The sequence below is a fragment of the Desmodus rotundus genome, chromosome 11 (genome assembly GCF_022682495.2).
Source record: "Desmodus rotundus isolate HL8 chromosome 11, HLdesRot8A.1, whole genome shotgun sequence".
In the NCBI taxonomy this organism is placed as follows: Eukaryota; Metazoa; Chordata; class Mammalia; order Chiroptera; family Phyllostomidae; genus Desmodus; species Desmodus rotundus.
The window spans coordinates 31,858,777-31,876,868 of record NC_071397.1 but is presented as its reverse complement, the minus strand read 5'-3'; the positions used below and the strand labels follow the sequence as shown (position 1 = coordinate 31,876,868).

Here is an 18,092-nt window from a genome sequence, read left to right as displayed (position 1 = left end):
AGGGAGCCTGCTTTCGATTCTTTTGGATATATACCCAGAAGTCGGTTTGCTGGGTTCTAGTTTTAATTTTTGAGGAACTGCCACATTTTGGATAGGGGATGCACCGTTTTACATTCCCACCAACAGTGCACAAGGGTTCCTGTTTCTCCACATCCTCACCAACGCTGACACATCCCTAATGGGTGTGAAGTACTTTTATTGTGGTTTGGATTTGCATTTCCCTAGTGATTCAGCTGAGCACCATTTCATATGGTTCGTGGCCATCCATCCAGGGTTGGGCAAAAGGAGGCAAAAGTATGGAAAATATTACAATAATTAATACATAATAACAAAAATAAACTGTGTTTCATGTACTCACAATTGTAGACCTACTTTTGCCCCATCCTGTATACCTTCTTTGGAGAAATGTCTGTTCAAGTCTTCTGCCCATTGTTAACTGGGCTGTTTGTTTATGTTCAATTGTAGGAGTTCTCTATATTGTGAATATGAGATCCTAACCAGAAATATGATGTACAAAAATATTTTCTCCGTAGTTTATTTGTAAGGTGCCCTACTGGACACTTAGATAATAGTCTTTTCCTACTACAAAGAATGCTGTAATAAATCTTTACGTGTACATGCAAATACTTATAGAACGTATTCTTAGGAGAGGAATGGCTGGACCAAAAGCCATAAGTGTTTTAACTGGTACATCACCAAGGTGCTCAGAAGAGGTCATGACAGTTCATACCTTGACCAACTGCACTACACTCTGACCTTTCTGTACAAATTAAAGTTTATTTTCTTAACTCTGAATACTTCCAACTCTAAATAAGATATAACCACTGGAATTTAGGTAACTTTAGGTAAAGAAGAACACCTAATAATTCATTATGTTAATAACTCCTAGAGATTATGCTAATGACAGTAAACATACTACCAAAGCCTAGTGAAGGAAAACAGGCGTTTGAAAGACCATATATTAATCAAATTTTACCTCTTCTAAGTAGGCTGGTACCACTTTTCGACGCAGACATTAATAATAAAACTTCTTGGGTTTTCCTTGGGGCCTTCCCAATTTTTTTTCCACTTCTTTTTTCAGTTTATTTGCCTTATATCTTTCAGCCATAGACACAAGCTCCTCTGGGATACTCTGAAACCATTAGATGTGTTTTTAGGGTGGAGATTATTCTTTTAGTATAGCAGCTTTTCCACAACATACTAAATTGCCTCCAAATCATTTCAATCAGAGAATGTCCAGAACAGATTACATGACATTTTTCAACACAATAAAATGCATCTCCCTGCATCTTACACTCTGAATTTACCTTCAAGCTATAAAATCAGAATGATCTTAAAAACACCCATCAGGGCACCATGGCCCTGTCTGTAGAGCCCCCAAGTGCTTCCCAGTGCCCTTGCCTTACCTGGGGCCACCTTCAGTCTGTCCTTTCTCATCCCTCGGCCAGATTATGGTCCCTGCTGGGACACTATCCCATTCTTCTACAGCTCTCCTCGCCCACTGGTTTCTTCCTCAGCAGGGTGGTCAGTGACTCTCACCCCATTAGGCTAGGTTCCCCAATTATATGACACTATAGCTCCTCATCTTTGTCTGTCTACAGCCCTCACGTTTGATCACTTGTTTAATATCTGTCTTTCCTGGTGAGCAATAAGCCCCAGTACTCAGAATAAATGAAATTATTAGAAATTAGAAAAGTGATATGAGGAAGAGTTCTAATGAGTTTTATATTCTCACCTGATTGGCTCTTTCCAGAATGTTAATTAATTCATTGGCAACCCTCCAATCATTTCTAGTGATAAGGGTAATTGAAACTCCAGTCCTCCTGTAACAGGCGGGGTGGGGGGAGGTGGAGAAACTCAAGTAATTTGATTTACAATTAATATTCATTATTTAGTTAGCAAAATAGAATAATAAAAGCAGCAGCAGCAAAACCTCAACTTTTTCACAAGCCCAAATACGTATTATATGTCAGAATTTAGCATTGTTCAAACAGCAATGTGGAATCCAAACACCTGTGGCTGTTTAAACGGCACCTTACACGGGGTCTGTGCTAGCCGTGCCCTCGGGGAGAAAAGGTCCCTTAAACATGCCAACTTGGACCAGAGTGACCACTGGGTACCTATCAGTTTTGTGACACTCTAGATATAAAGTAAAAAGTGGAACTGAAAAGTTACATGCAGCTAACCACAGAGGGGTCTGGTTGAACCTGAAACAGGCCCACGGGACAGAAATAAAGTAGGAAAGCAAGTTCTGGGGCGGCTCAGACAATTTACAGGCAAAAGAACAAAAGTTTTCTAGATAAAATGAGGAGCCACGGTTGGCTGCTGCTGCTGCTTCTTTCTTAATCCTCACCAGAGGACATGCTTATTGATTTTATATTTTTTAATGTATTGATTATGCTATTACAGTGCCCCATTTTCTTCCCTTCACTCCCCTCCTCCCTGCATACCCCCTCCCTCCCACATTCCCCCCCTATAGTTCATGTCCATGGGTCATACATGTAAGTTCTTTGGCTTCTACATTTCCTATACTGTTGTTACCCTCCCCCTATCTTCTACCTACCATTTATGCTACTTACTCTCTGTACCTTTCCCCCCTCTCCCCCTCCCATTCCCCCGTTGATAACCCTCCATGTGATCTCCATTTCTGTGATTCTCTTCCTGTTCTAGTTGTTGGCTTAGTTTGCTTTAGGTGTGGTTGTTATTATCTGTGCACTTGCTGTCATTTTACTGTTCATATTTTAAATTTTCTTTTTCTTAGATAAATCCCTTTAATATTTCATATAAAAAGGGCTTGGTGATGATGAACTCCTTTAACTTGACCTTATCTGAGAAGCACTTTATCTGCACTTCCATTCTAAATGAAAGCTTTGCTCGAGAGAGGAGCAATCTTGGATGTAGGTCCTTGCCTTGGAATACTTCTTTCTAGCCCCTTCTTGCCTGTAAGGTCTCTTTGGAGAAATCAGCTGACAGTCTTATGGGAACTTCTTTGTAGGTAACCATGTCCTTTTCTTTTGCCGCTTCTAAGATTCTCTCCCGCTGTTTAATCTTGGGTAATGTAATTATGATATGCCTTGGTGTGTTCCTCCTTGGGTCCAACTTCTTTGGGACTCTCTGAGCTTCCTGGACTTCCTGGAAGTCTATTTCCTTTGCTAGACTGGGGAAGTTCTCCTTCACTGTGTTTTCAAATAAGTTTTCAGTTTCTTGCTCTTCCTCTTCTCCTTCTGGTACCCCTATAATTCGGATGTTGAAACATTTAAAGATGGAGGTTCCTAAGCCTCTCCTCATTTTTCTGAATTCTTGTTTCTTCATTCTTTTCTGGTTGGATGTTTCTTTCTTCCTTCTGGTCCACACTGTTGATTTGAATCCCGGTTTCCTTCCCATCGCTATTAGTTCCCTGTACATTTTCCTTTGTTTCTCTTAGCATAGGCTTCATTTTTTCATCTAATTTGTGACCAAATTCAACCAATTCTGTGAGCATCCTGATTACCAGTGTTTTGAACTGTGCATCTGATAGGTTGGCTATCTCTTTGTCGCTTAGTTGTATTTTTTCTGGAGCTTTCATCTGTTCTTTCCTTTGGGCCTTTTTTTTTTTTTTTTTGTCTTGGCTTGCCTGTTACATAAAGGGGCGGAGCCTTAGGTGTTCACCAGGGTGGGGCAACCCACAGTGCTGTGCTGTGACGTTGTATGTGGGGAAGGAGTCTGAGAGGGAATAATGGTGCTTGCTCTGCTCTCTGCCAGCTTTCAGTCACTTCTCTCGCTACCCACAGGCAAAGTGGGCTCTTCTGGTGCTGATTCCTGTGTGGGTGGGTTTGTGTACATTCTGGGACCCGCTCCCCAACGAACTCTCCTGTGAGGCTGGGAGTTTCTCCCACTGACACCTCAACCCCCAAGGAGTTTACAATCAGTGGTTTGAGGCTTTATTTCCCCCCTGCTGGAGCCCTGGGGTTGCATGGCCTGTTTCGCTCCCCCTTTGTTCCTCCCAGTTTATCTCCATGCGAATGTGGGACCACAGGGTCCACCAGTCACTGTTTCACTGCGAGTTCTCTCCACCCAGCTGTGCATCTCCGCCCCTCCTACTGGTCTGGATGAATGTGTCTTCTTCATCTCCTTGGTCAGACTTCCATACAGTTCAATTTTCTGTCAGTTCTGGTTGTTTTTTGTTTTTAAATTGTTGTTGTCCTTCTTTTGGTTGTGTGAGGAGGCACAGTGTGTCTACCTATGCCTCCATCTTGGCTGGAAATTGCTTATTGATTTTAGGTGGAAAGGAAGGGGGAGAGAGGGAGAGAAACAGCAATTTGTTGCCCATGGAGCATGCCCCAACTGGAGACTGAACCTGCAACCCAGGCGTGTGCCCTGACCAGGAATCAAACCTGCAGCCTTTGGGTTGTGAGACGATGCTCCAACCAACGGAGCCACACTGGCCAAGGCCAGAGTTGACGCTTTTCATAGGCAGGCTATGATTACTTACCCAGCTCTTCCAGTGCGTCCTACTCTGTGCACATACTCTTCGATGTTCCGGGGAAAGTCATAGTTATAGACATGTGTGACATCATGGACATCGAGACCACGAGATGCCAGGTCAGTAGCGATCAGTATTCTCACTTTACCTAAAGAGTAAAGCCAAAGGATTACAGACACATTCTTGTATAAGCCAACCTAAAACATAATCAGAATGTATATTTGCCCCTAATATCTGACCAGGTGAAGTATTATCTATCACCTTTTACTATTAAAACACTTAGGTAGTGAAGATGGGAAAGGGATATTTAGTTTTCCTTCTTGACCGCAGGCAGGCTACAACACAATAGACGCCATGGTTCAGCAAATGGCTCCTGACTCGTCTGAGTCGTGTCTTAGGATCCATGCATCTCAGGTAAACTAGGCAAACTATCCCCATGGCAAATTGTTGCTTTGACACCCAGGTTTATACATTAGCTCCTTTGAGTTTGGATAGTTCTGAGAGTTCGGTTAGCATTTACAGCTCTACCGAGTATAGTCTGAGGTCTGTAAACTGAGGACAGATCTTAGAAATGGGTCCCTGGAAAGGAGCTGTCACTCAGCCAATCACATGCATCGCACACTTTTCAAATGCAACAAATAGTAATTGCATAAATGTACCTGTTTTAAAGTTTTCTAGTGCCTTCTCTCGATCGCTCTGTTCTCTGTTGCCGTGCAGAGACTCTACTGATACGTGTCGGAGAATCAGGTCACTGGATAAGTGGTCAGCACTGCAGCAAACACGAAGTCAGCGATCTTAAGCGCTTATTCTAACGCCACCATCAGTTCACTACTTTACCTCTATTAGCAAAAGTCTGAAATAACCTACTGAAAGCCATATACACCCCCACTTGAAATTAGTATACAAACAGAAAGAACGCTAAACAAATCAATTTGATGATTAAGGACATAAAGAGAAATACCTACACAGCTTTTCTGCTGACAAACACTATGACTTTGTCTTTGGGAGACATGCTGTCTAGGAAAGTTTGGATATGAGATCGTTTCTCTTCTTCTGTGGTGACAATTATATTTTGCTTCACAGTACTTACAGCCTGAAAGATTCAAAGATCATAGTGCATCAACACTGATGGGCAAATACCATAATTTGGCTCAAAATAAATCTTATTTCCATCAGAGATCAATATTTTAATAAACTGCTAACAGGAAAAAGGCAGGTCCTCACAAACTATCTATTTCTACCAAAGGATCTGTAGCTCAGCATTTTACTTTTTATCACTTATTCACCCACGAGAAGTTGGAACTCCTGAATCGTTGGCAGTGTGTTGAAAGTTGGTTACCATTGTAGGAAAAGAAATAACCATGGGGTGAGGCTAACCTTACAAAAAGTGCCATGAGTTTTGAGTACAGCCCTTACTATGAAGAAAGATGATTAGTTTATACACAAGAGTTCCCATTCAATGTGTATATTGACAATTTCAAAATATCATTAGTATTATTTTTTGACCCAGAGATAAAATAGATGTTAATAGCACTTAATGAAAGGAAAGACCCAAGCATTTATTCTGCTTTCCATGAAATCTAATGAAATGAGCCTAGGCAATGAGCCATTACTACTACTAGTGATTAAGTAAAAAGGGGCAATTTTCATTAATGATTAATTGAAAAAAACAATTACAATTATTAAGTAAAAGGCCAGAAAACTTTATAATGAAAAGAGATGTAATGGAGATCTTTAATTATAAATTGTATAACTATTAACACCATTTGAACAAACTGATCTACCTGAACTTCACAAAAATGAAACAGCAGTCTTAAATATATGCACAGCTGTATAGACTTGTTTAGAACCCGATTCTCACAGGGTTAATAAAATGAGATGTCAGGAAAATAGGAACAATGACTGCCTGTTTGATGGTGTTCAAGGATTATTAACATTGTAGGTGTGATATGTACTACAGTTATGTTTAAATTAACCTTTTAGACACATATACTGAAATGTTTATGGACAGAATCATATATATCTAGTATTTGCTCTAAAATTAGGGAGCAGGGAGAGATTTGCCAAAACACAAAGTTATTACAATTTCCATAATTTATAAGAAATATTTTGGAAGGTGCTTTGACTTTGGGTGGTGGGCACATAATGCAATATACAGATCACATATCATAGAAATGTATACTTGAAACTTATGTGATCTTATTAACCAATGTCACCCCAACAAATTTAATAAAAAGTAAATAAATGTAATAGCATATTAAGCAGTATTAAAATGCATTTATATGCATTTGCTTTGATTGCAAATCAAAGCTCTCCATTTGCACTGAAAAAAAAAATTTTTAACAATAGTAATAAAAAACAAACTTACAACCAGATCCAAGGTACCAACATATACAATCATTGGCTCTTTCAGATAAGATTGTGCAAGTCGACGGACCTCATATGGCCATGTTGCACTGGAAATAAAACACGATGCACAAACATGAAAAATGTACTATGAAACAACCATTACTAAGTTTCCCGAAGAATGCTATGAACCAAATTGCTCATGAAAGACAGATGTAGTACTTTTCAGTAAGTACTTCAGAAAGAATTGCTCAACATTAGTGAGGTTACTAGAGGAAACCTTTAAATATCTTTAATAAACAGGTTTATAAGCCAAAGGTGAAGGAGTTTTAGACCTTAAACTCTAATCTTTGAAAAGGTAGAATATATTCAACTGTTAGATTTCTCTCGGCCTTTATAGAAAAACCAAAATCCCTGTATTTTTCATACACTGTCAGCAGACAAAACTAAATGCTATGCCAAATAAAAACATTTTAAGTGTATTGATGAAAGGATTTATAAATACAAATGTTTCTTAAACTTACGTATATTATGAAAGTAACCACCTTTTATACTTTCAGAGTAATTAGCTGGGAAAAAAGGAAACAATGAGGAAATTTGGTATATTTCCTCAATTATCTACTATTCTTTTTTATGATAATGACACAAAGAAGAAAATGGTTATGAATTACTGTGCATTTAAATAACAATCATTGCTTCCTCAGTTTTACCTTGGGCAAAACAGTATTCAGTAGTCAAATGTTTACCTCTAAGAACAAGGGATCACTTATTCAAATGTGAGACCCCACTATGAAACTCCCTCTCTCCTCCAGGCGCCCTCTCTCTGTTTTTACAGAAATCTGTCTGTAACTCAGTAAACCAATAGTTCTCGTTACACTGACACACTGAATTGCTATACTAAGTGATGACATGACACCTTTCACCTAAGGATCTCAAAATACTTTCAAGAAATGCTCTCAAAATCCTGCAGGGGAAATCAACTAAAGACTGGATTCTATTCCAATGATTCCTATGTTCCAGACTAGCAGTGGGGCATATACCTACCTTGTCATAATAGTCTGCCTGTCTGGACGCACATCTAATAAAATCTTCATTATCTGGGGTTCAAATCCCATATCCAGCATCTTGTCAGCTTCATCTAATACCTGCATTGAAAATGTTTGTGGCTAGATAGATATGAGGGGTAGATAACATGTATACTCTCTTTATAAATATGATACTAACAGGTAATTTTTTTCTTATTTCCCCTATTCCTAAGCTAATATTTTAATTTCTCCAGTAGAACATAGTGGTCTGTGGTTATAATATAAATTGATTTGATTATTTTTAACTGAGTTAGTGTTTTCTAAATTTAATGAAAAAAGTTTATATGTAAATATCCATGTGGATTTTGATTTTCTTTTGTACTTATCTATATTTTCCAACATTTATAAAAACATTAAAATAAAATTATCTTTAAATCCTTATTTTAACATATTAGAAGGAATGGGAAATAGTCCTACAATATAAAAATATTATAAAATGGACAGCCATTTTCTAAAAGACTGTTTTAATAAGAGTTCAATTCTTCCAGTATCTCAGACCCCTACTCCGTGATTACCAAGTAGGTTATACTTTTCAGGTTGACAAAGTTATTCATTTGCAGATCATTCAGTCTTCCAGGAGTTGCAATAATGATATCTACACCTTTTGTCAGATCTTGTATTTGTCCATTTCTATCTCCACCACCATATATACAAACGCTTGAAAAAAACACAAAGGTTCATGTTCAGGCACGAAATATCCCAACACAACTCAAAATCCCAACCAACCTAAGCATCTAGGGTATAAAATAAAATAAAAAGTACATAAATCAAAAAGAGTATCAGAAGCCTTTGGTACTATTTGCCCCTTTCTGAGAACTATCGATACCCACCAACCTGCAACGGCGTGTGTGTCCTGAAGAGCTGGGTTTGCGTCATTGTTACTGACCCCACCACCCTGGCTACAGCTGATCTGGGTCAGGGATAATACCTGACCCGTGCTGAACCAATCAGATTCTTGAAATGCGTGAAAAAATAATGAGAGAATGTGTAAAGCTACAAATGATTAAGATGCTGATGGGAGAATAGCCAAAGAAATGACTTACTTTTTAAGACCTTTATATGAATACTTAGAACACTCAGCTTGCACTTGAAGAGCTAATTCTCGAGTGGGTGTAAGGACTAACATGCCGGGTCTGTTCCTTTTGTCTCTAGCTCTTTGGAGAGAAAACAGAATATTAAAGTACCTCCCTCACACACATGGAACATGCATTCAGTGCTATCAAGATTTGCAGCAATGAGTGTCAAAATTACATACATTTACCATAAAAAGTAGAGAAATATGGAAAGACATTCAAACAAACAGTCAAAGAATCCAAGGGCATAGACAGAAGCCTTTTCATTTAACGTGGCCAATGCTTTCCTGTGTCAAACATTCTCTCACAGTCATACTGAACATGACAATTTAAACAAATTCTTTCCAATGTTTCATTGCTTCCCCCCAATTTTTTTTCTTTTATTGATTCCACAGAGAGGGGAAGGGAGGGAAAAAGAAAGGGAGAGAAGCATTGAAGTGAGGGAGAAACACCTATTGATTGGTTGTTTCTTATATGCACCCCAACTGGGGACTCAACGCACAGCCCCGACGTCTGCCCTGACCCGGAAACCAACCAGCAACCTTTCCATTTGCCAGATGACGCCCAACCAACTGAGCACCCTGGCCAGGGACTTCCCAAAAGTGTTTTGTAAATTTATACTCTTACCGGCACAGTACAAGTGTATTTTCCCGAGACTAGGCATTCCCTTTGGACCAATGCAACATACAAAGAAACTGTAATTGCATTTTTGGTATCCAGATCTATTAACCCCTTTAGAGAACTCAGCTGTAGAAATTCTTACACTGGTTGAGAGTCAAGGTGGATAAGTCCAGGCATTAAGTAGGACAGTGTCTTCCCTGTTCCGGTTTGGGCCACTCCTATAAGATCTATTCCTTGCAGAACTATCGGCCATGCCTGTGACTGAAACATAATGATAAATAATAAACTAAAAAGTACATTTCTTTGTGCCAAGTGTCCCTCCTCTCCCAGCCCCAAACTTTTCTCCACAAACACTTTCTGCCTGCTGGGAACTCATGATGCAAGAGATGCTGGGGGAGGGCTCCCTGGTGATTTATTTAACTTCCAACAGGCACTGTTTAGGGGGAAAACCATTAGTGAAACATTAGAATTAAAGAATTATTCAGCATACCTGAATTGGTGTTGGCTTTTCAAAACCTGCCTTTTTAATGTTTTCCATAACTTCAGGGTAACATTCAAAAACATCCTCAAATGTACAAGTAGGATTGGGGATGGGACGTTTCTCACCATCTTTCAAGTCATCACACACAATATTGTAATTTTCCTTCCTTTAAGGAAAAGCAGCACAAATATTATTGGCCTTGGTCACTGTACTTCCCAAGCAAGACATTTTCCGGCATTAGGTCAGGTAGTATCTAGAAATTCAACTGCAACTGATTAAAACCAGACTGTTAGTAAAGTTACAGTAAAATGTAATAATTAAGAAATAGAAGTCTGCCCATCTTTTTCTTATCAGAATAGTCTCAGGAAGAAGGAAAAAAATTACATTGTATGTGTAAATGGGCCAATGAAAGTTTCATGGAAAGGCTAAGAATAGAGCCTGAAAATAATATGCTTCATGATGCAAAATCAGATTTGGCAAACACTTGAGGCCTACAATATTCCACACATATTTCTTTATTTTAACCTCAAGAATCCTGTGAAGTGGGAATTATTCTCATTTGTCAGGTGAATATTAGGTACTTGTCCAAGGTCTGAGCCCTACCCCAACCCTGGGATAACTATGGTTTCTGCTGTACTATCTTAGTTTTATAGCAGACATTAACTTTTAAGATGTTGCCATTAGGACCTTTAATTCCAGATAATAAGGATTGAAGAGTAAGATATTATTCTATTATGCAGATAACAGATCAATTTATTATGATTTCCAACAACTGTAAAAATAACTCTCTAAAACTGCTATTCAATACAGCAGGCATTAACCCCATGGTTTTTTTAATTTAACTTTTTAAATTAAAAATTCAGTTCCTCAGTTATACCAGCCATATCTTAAGGGTTCAAGAGCTATGTATGGGCAGTAACTACTCTGTCAGACACATACACAGCCCATTTTCCACCAATGCAGAGTTTTATTGGATAGTAATACTCTCACATATACCAAATAGGATGCAACCAAGTTTTCATTTGAATATGCAACGGGTAGACTCCAAATGCAATCATTTCAAATCTTTGCCTAATGAGTTAGTTTGGTTACATAACTATACAAATATTCAAAGAAGTAATGAAACAACCCACCTCCAAAGGTCTACTTGCGCCTGTGACATTGATCTTGTTGTTTCTGACTCCACATAAAAGTTTTTCTTAATTGGGGGTAAATCTGGGACAAAGATGAAATTCAAACTTTGATAAATAACGACAACTTGCATTTCACTGACACTTATTCAAGGTAACAGGAATCACACAAAACACATACCAGGTTCACCTTGCATCCATGCAGTTTTACACACTTGTGGCACACTTTGCCAGCCAGGCTTAGGCTAGAATCTACATCTCCCTTTTTGATTTGTCTTTTAATTACATTTTTCACACAAGCAAGAGATCTTAATTATAAAATTAAGCATAAAAGAAAAAAAACAAGCTTTACAAGACACGATCATCACAATTGATGAATCTTCTCTTAAACACAGTAAACTGATATTATCTTTTCTTTGAAGGTCCATCCCATTATTGTTTAGGAATGAAATATTTATCCTGGTTTTACTCTAAGAAGCTACTATATCTTTTTTTCATAAATGCCTATCATACCTCCTCCAAACTTAACCTGTGTTAACCCATCCCAAATCTCCCCAACACACATCTCGTCGAGGTGGCACTGGAGACTTAATGTGCACATGGGCTGACTGCCGTAGTGGAATTAGTCGTCATTGCTAATATTTGTCACATATTGGTGCATTAGCGTTTTAATTTTGAATAAATGATGCTGTATTGCTGCCTCTTTCCAATAGCCAAGTTTAGTGTTCAAACTTCCTCTGAAATGCAGTGACCATAACGTGGGACATTTTATTCCATATATAACTCCAAATAAGAATTTCACTTAAAATGAAACAAATGTTAAAAACCATTTCTTCTTAAGAACCACATGCTCATTAAATGTTTTCCCCTTTTTATTTTGCCCTTGTCAGTCAGGATAGTCCAGGATCAAAACTGGTGCTCCATCGCAGCAACAGTGTTAACAGCCCACGGTCCGCTCGTTCATTCCCTTCATGTTCCCCTAGGGCCCGATTTTCTGTTTCATTTTACTTCTGCAGTAAGTTATCTCAAACAAGACAAGGTATAGGTAAGTTTAATATTTTAACTTCCCATTTATAGCATAAGTCACAATACAGACAACAAAGAAAGACACGTCCCCTAGAACTACAGCATTGCAAATTTTACTATCGTTTTTCATATACATCTCATGACTAAAAGTGATACATTTAATAGAGAATAAAAACCTCAATTAAGAGAAACACCAACACCAGCTCTGGCTGGTGTGGCTCGGTGGATTGAGTGCTGGCCTGCGAACCAAAAGGTCACTGGTTCTATTCCCAGTCAGGGCACATGCCTGTGTTGCAGGCCGGGGCTCCAGTTGGGGGTGCGCAAGAGGCAACCACACATCGGTGTTTTCCTCCCTCTCTTTCTCTCTCCCTTCCCCGCTCTCTAACAACAGATACATTTAAAAAAAATTTTAATTCTTAAAAATAAAAAAAGAGAAACACCAACACCACATGTAAATGGTAGAATACAGCACTAACCTGCCCACTTTTTTTCCTCCCATTTCAAAGCATCTTCTCGAATTTGATCCCAATCAATTACTGGCTGATCTTCTGTAACAGCACTGTCATCTGCCCTTACATCTCTTCGAACAGAAGGTTGGGATGTAACAACATCTGTAAAAATATTTTTACCTAATTAGTTTCCAAACAAATGTTATTAGTACAAAATCCCCAAAACCATTTTACTATTTTGTGTTTTAAGAACCAGACAGTGATGCTTGCAATAGAAAACAGGGTTTTGGTGCTGCAAACCATGGCAATCCTGGTCATGGTTATTGTCATCAGTTATTGGCTTCAGATTCATAAAACAGGAAAAATGTAGCTTATTGGAGAAGTTAAGTAGCGTGAGAGCCTAGTGTCTACTAAAGCACATAAATCACTTAATCTTGACAATAATCCCGTGAGGAAGATGTTAGCCCAGGTTAACAGATGAGGAAATGGGGTCTTACAGGGTTCTCAGGGGTTCCTTCCCAAGAAAGACTAAGAGGCAATGCTGCCACTTGAACCCAGGGCTCTGTTCTTTTAGTGAAAAGAACACTTGTTGCTTCTGGAAATGGTTCAATAAGCTTTTTCGTTAGTTCAAGCGGATTTGAGATTTTTAAAATACCAAATAATCAGGCATTTTTCAAAGTCAGTCACATTCCAGGGAAGAGACTATAGAGACAGGAGGCCAGGACTAACTCTTGCTCTATTATTAATAAGAAGAATGTTTTTTAAAAAAGTTAGTGGGTTTTTTTTCCCCCCACTCATCTATGGCTAAAATAAAACTGCTAGGCTTAACCAAGGAAATTAAGTGTTTTCATGTGAGGAAAAAGCATCCTAGAAATCCATAGAAAAAAAAATCTGTAACAGACTCGATTTAATAATGGCAACCTAAAGCTTTATTGTGAAGAAAAGCATCAGCTATAATATGGCTTATAAAACATAATGAAATTAAAAAAAATATTACAGGGCTTTAGTGGGAAAAATTACTTACCAACTCTGGGTTGTGAGTTATAATTTTGTTGTTTTTTAACAAGATTATCTATCACTGCTTTTGCTTTTTTCTGCATCGCCTTGCTACCAAAAATTTTGATTTCTGCTTCAGGACACCCTTTTATTACCTATATACAAGGGAAAAAATTGGTATGACTGAAGTCCCCTTGCCACTCGCCCCTCCAACAATCAAACAACTTCTAATAACATAAAAGTAAAAAGTAAATATAGTACTGCTATCAATGAGTGCCTGAAATATTATGTAAGGCTTTCATGCAGGACAAGTCATGAACACACATAGTTCGTGTTCTGGAAAGAAGGCTCTGGCCACAGCTCTTTGGCCACTGCGGAATGGTTAGAGGAGGACCATTGGAAGCAGGTTGCTTCATTTGGGGGGGATGCTCCAGATGATGTGATTTCCTTTGAGAAATACGGGAAATGGAAAGGACTCAATAATGATGGCCTGATTGTGGGATAATGAGAAACTAGTAATCTGTGCTTGGGAACTTGGTGAATGATGTTGCTTACTGAGATTGGGAAATAGGAACAGCTCAAGGTTTGAGGAATGGGGGTCAGGAAGGGCATGACAAATAGTCCCCAGAGACCCCATTCTTCAGTGAAGATTACCTTTAAAGGATTTTACCTATATGAGTCAAACAAAACAAAACAAAACAAAAAACCCCCTGAGACCTGGAATGGCCCTTGGCTCAGGTGAGTTCTTGAAAAGAATGGCGGTATGAAGAGCTTTGGCAACTTACCTAAGTTACCATAGTATGCTCACAACTGACTAGAAACTAGAGTTAGGAATGAACTATGAGTTTTCTGGATTTAAGAACACAGATCACCTACCTGTATTTTGGTGTTTGTTGTACTTTGGATGTCTTTTATTTTTGACCCACCACGACCTGTTTTTAAAAATAAAGATATTTTTTAAAAGCAATTTGATATACTGTATCTATGACTACTGTACAATAACACTTGCCTAAGAATCCCTCCAACTTGAAGTAGTAATATCAACTAGCAAGTCAATGACTGTTTTCCAGATTTATGCATTCAAGTTTAGAAGATAGTCTCGTTATCTTTTGCATGCCAAATTGGTTTGCGATGAAAAGTATATAGGTTTATCAAGTTTTGAAATTTGTGTCTAGAAATGAAAGTTATTACTGTGTTCTTAGCCTACTTATTTTCTGTCTACAAATTTAGGTGCTACTTATTCTTTGGTTAAAAAAAAGCAAGTTGAAATCACTAAGGGGGATTTACCTACTTTCCTCAAAGAACCGTCTGTAGTTCTTTCTTAAGTCATCCAAACAAAAGTTCCTAGGGTCTAATGATCTCTTTCAGTTTGGAAAAAGGGAAGCAAGCTTTTTCTATCCCAAATTTTGGTGGACGGTAAGAGGCTCCTTTTCTGGATGTAGGTACTAAGGATTCATTATAGCAGCCCAAGCAAACAAATTAGATCCAAAGCGTTGGCAAGGATGTAGAGAAATTGGAACCCTGCACACAACAACTCAACAACAAAAAAATCCATTAAAAAAATGGTCAAAGGTCTTGAATAGACATTTCTCTAAAGAAGACAAACAAATGTCCAATAGGCATATGTGGTAAGATACTGAAATCATTAGGGAAATGCAAATATCAAAACCACAATAAGAAATCTCCTCATAACTGTTACAATGGCCATCATCAAGAAGATAAAGTGTTCAGGAGGATGCGGAGAAAAGGGGAACCCTTGTGCACTTTGATAGGGATGTAAGTGGTGCAGCCACAATGGCAAACAGTGTGGAGTTTCCTTAACAGTACTGAATTACAGTGTACTCCAGCAGTCCCACTTCTAAGTATTTATGCAGAACTACTGAAATCAGGATCTCAAAATGCTATCTGCACTCTCGTGTTCATTTCAGCATTATTCACAATGGAGGCAGAAACAACCTAATGTCTGTCAGCAGATGACTGGATGAAGAAAATGTGGCACGTACAGACAACGGCAGTTACCAGTCTGATTACCATTCGTGACAATAGGAATGAACCTTGAGGACATTATGCTAAGTGAAATAAGCCAATCATGAGAACACAAATAGTGAGTGACTCCACGTCCATGATGTGTCTGATGTAATCAAACTCGGAAAAACAAAGTAAAATGGTGGCTGACAAGGCTGGGGGATGGGAGATGAGGGAACTGGAGAGTTATTCAATGGGTAGGTTCAACCATGCAATTTGAAAACATTTTAGAGATCTACTATGTTATACAACCGTATTCTTATAGTTATTAATACTGTACTGTACATTTAAAATTGTTTCGTAAGTTAAAGTTGTATTTATTTTTAAAAATTGGATCCAGAATCAACATCAAGAGGGTGTTCTCTAGCACAGTGCTTGCATTTCACAGGTGCTCCATAAGTGTTGAGATTTTAAGTGATTTTTAAAAGGTTTTAAAATTTTATTTATTTTTTATTTTTAAAAACAATGTATTTATTTATTTACTTACTTATAGAGAGAGGGGAAGGGAGGGAGATAAACATTGATGTATGAGGATGTATGACAGGAATATCAATCAGCTGCCTCTCACAGGCTCCCAAGCGGGGACCTGGCCTGCAACCCAGGGATGTCCCCTGACCAAGTGACCTTTTGGTTTGCAGGCTGGTGCTCAATCCACTGAGCTACACCAGCCAGGGATTAAGTGATTTTTATTGCAAACATAGTGGCTTTCATTTATGGAGCATCATTCTTCAGATCTTTGAGCCTGAGACACCTTGAGGGGTCAATTAATCTCTGGCTGGTCAAGCAATCAGTCTTATATTGTTCTATTTCCTAGCAGCCTACAAAAATCTGTTCATTTTTTTTTTTCAAAACAGGTTCAAAACGGGGAGGGTAAAACAAAATATCAGCTCCCAAACCTAATGGTAAAATGTTGAAATTCATCATCAGATTTAATAAATGGGATGAATCTAAATTCCAATCATTTCTTTTGTTTTTACAGATTTTATTTATTTATTTTTAGAGAGAGGGGAAGGGAGGGAGAAAGAGAGGGAGAGAAACATCAGTGTGTGGTTGCCTCTCACTTGCCCCCTACTGAGGACCAGGCCCACAACCCAGGCATGTGCCCTGACTGGGAATGGAACCAGCAACCCTTTGGTTATCAGGTGGGATTCAATCTACCGAGCCACACCAGCTAGGGCCAAATTGCAATCATTTCTAAATGCTTCTCAAAAATGAATATGTACTCAAGATATACTAAGAAAAAGATCCTGTTTTTCCAGCAGATAAATTCATATTTAGCTTTGGCCGGCATGGCTAGTTTATTGTTTGTGCCCGGTCCTGTACACTGTAAGGTTGTGGGTTAGTCCCTGGCCGGGGCAGGTACTGAGGCAACCAATAGATATTTCTCTCTCACATCATTATTTCTCTCTCTCTCCCTTCCCCTCTCTCTCTAAAAGCATTGAAAAAATGTCCTAGGGTGGGGATAAAAAAATAATATTTAAGTTAAACTATGTGCAAGATATGGCTAGTACTCTAAACGGCCCTTTAATATCTTCTACCATCTTATCTTTGGTTAATGGCTCTAGTCAGTGCTCAAAAGACTTGATTTCAGCACTGTTTTGACGTTCATTTTGGGGTAACCCTGATTTTTTATCCCAAAGATTTTCCAAGTCTTCTAAGAGTTTGCTCTCCCCAAACACCATCTCCATAAACAAGTGGTGCATTAAATGACATCATTCTAGTACCCCAAGACACTAAAAATGTCACCGGGAGAGATCTGAATCTTATTAGGTGGCGGCTGACTAGAGGCAAGGTGAAGGCAGAAGGGATGCCCTTGCCCAGGCTTCACCCCTGACCCCACCCATTCTCCAATCCTGGTCCTGCCCTCGCACACCCATCCTCTAACTCTCACCGATCACCACGCCGACCCAATCGTTCTTCAATCCAAAGCAGAGCGGCGGTTCCCAGGGACCATCGGCCACAGGCTGCTGGAGGTTGGAGGGTTCCCTCCAGTCGCAGTCTCTGCCGCCCCTACGGCCCCCTCGACCTCTTCGATTCCGCTCTTCCTCTGGCCTCCGCTCCGGAGCCTGGGACACTGTGGAGCTCGGCCGAGAGGTTACGACCCAGGAGAAGGCGTTGGCTCCCACTTCTTGCCGAGACATGGTACCTCGAAGAAGATTCGGCGTGTCTGACGTTCAGCTCGGCCCTGCCCTACCCCACCGTGCCGCGGGGATGGCTATTCTCCGGGAGTACTCACGCAGCCGCTACTGGAGGAGCCCGCACGAGCCCGCACTGGCACGCGCATTGATCCACCACAGCCTCACATCCATTGGTGGACGGGAAGTTGGGGGCAGACCTTCTCGATTGGACCAATCCACTCTCCTAATAGTGTGAGCCCGAGGTCTGTGCAAATCAATAC

At 39.3% G+C, this 18,092-nt stretch overlaps 1 protein-coding gene across 1 annotated transcript; it reads right to left on the bottom strand.

Annotated features, from left to right (window-relative positions):
• Positions 1-1,015: 1,015 nt before the first annotated feature.
• On the bottom strand, positions 1,016-17,835 carry DDX43 (DEAD-box helicase 43). Its single transcript, XM_024576552.3, has 16 exons — positions 17,586-17,835; positions 14,546-14,601; positions 13,698-13,824; positions 12,701-12,835; positions 11,202-11,283; positions 10,078-10,234; positions 9,730-9,848; positions 8,937-9,047; positions 8,409-8,550; positions 7,853-7,953; positions 6,831-6,918; positions 5,428-5,555; positions 5,122-5,231; positions 4,472-4,610; positions 1,736-1,823; positions 1,016-1,132 (listed from the first exon to the last, which is right to left on the bottom strand). The coding sequence occupies exons 1-16, from the start codon at positions 17,833-17,835 to the stop codon at positions 1,016-1,018; spliced, it is 1,950 nt and encodes a 649-aa protein (XP_024432320.1).
• Positions 17,836-18,092: the final 257 nt, after the last annotated feature.

What these genes read in the sequence shown, in the direction of transcription:
- DDX43 (XM_024576552.3), bottom strand. Translation starts at nt 17,835, where the DNA reads ATGTCTCGGCAAGAAGTGGGAGCCAACGCCTTCTCCTGGGTCGTAACC. An exon ending in GCGCAAGTAGACCTTTGGAG is followed by an intron (nt 10,235 to 11,201) that starts GTGGGTTGTTTC and finishes TTTTCCTTAAAG; the next exon opens with GAAGGAAAATTACAATATTG. An exon ending in AGGCAGACTATTATGACAAG is followed by an intron (nt 6,919 to 7,852) that starts GTAGGTATATGC and finishes TTTTATTTCCAG; the next exon opens with TGCAACATGGCCATATGAGG.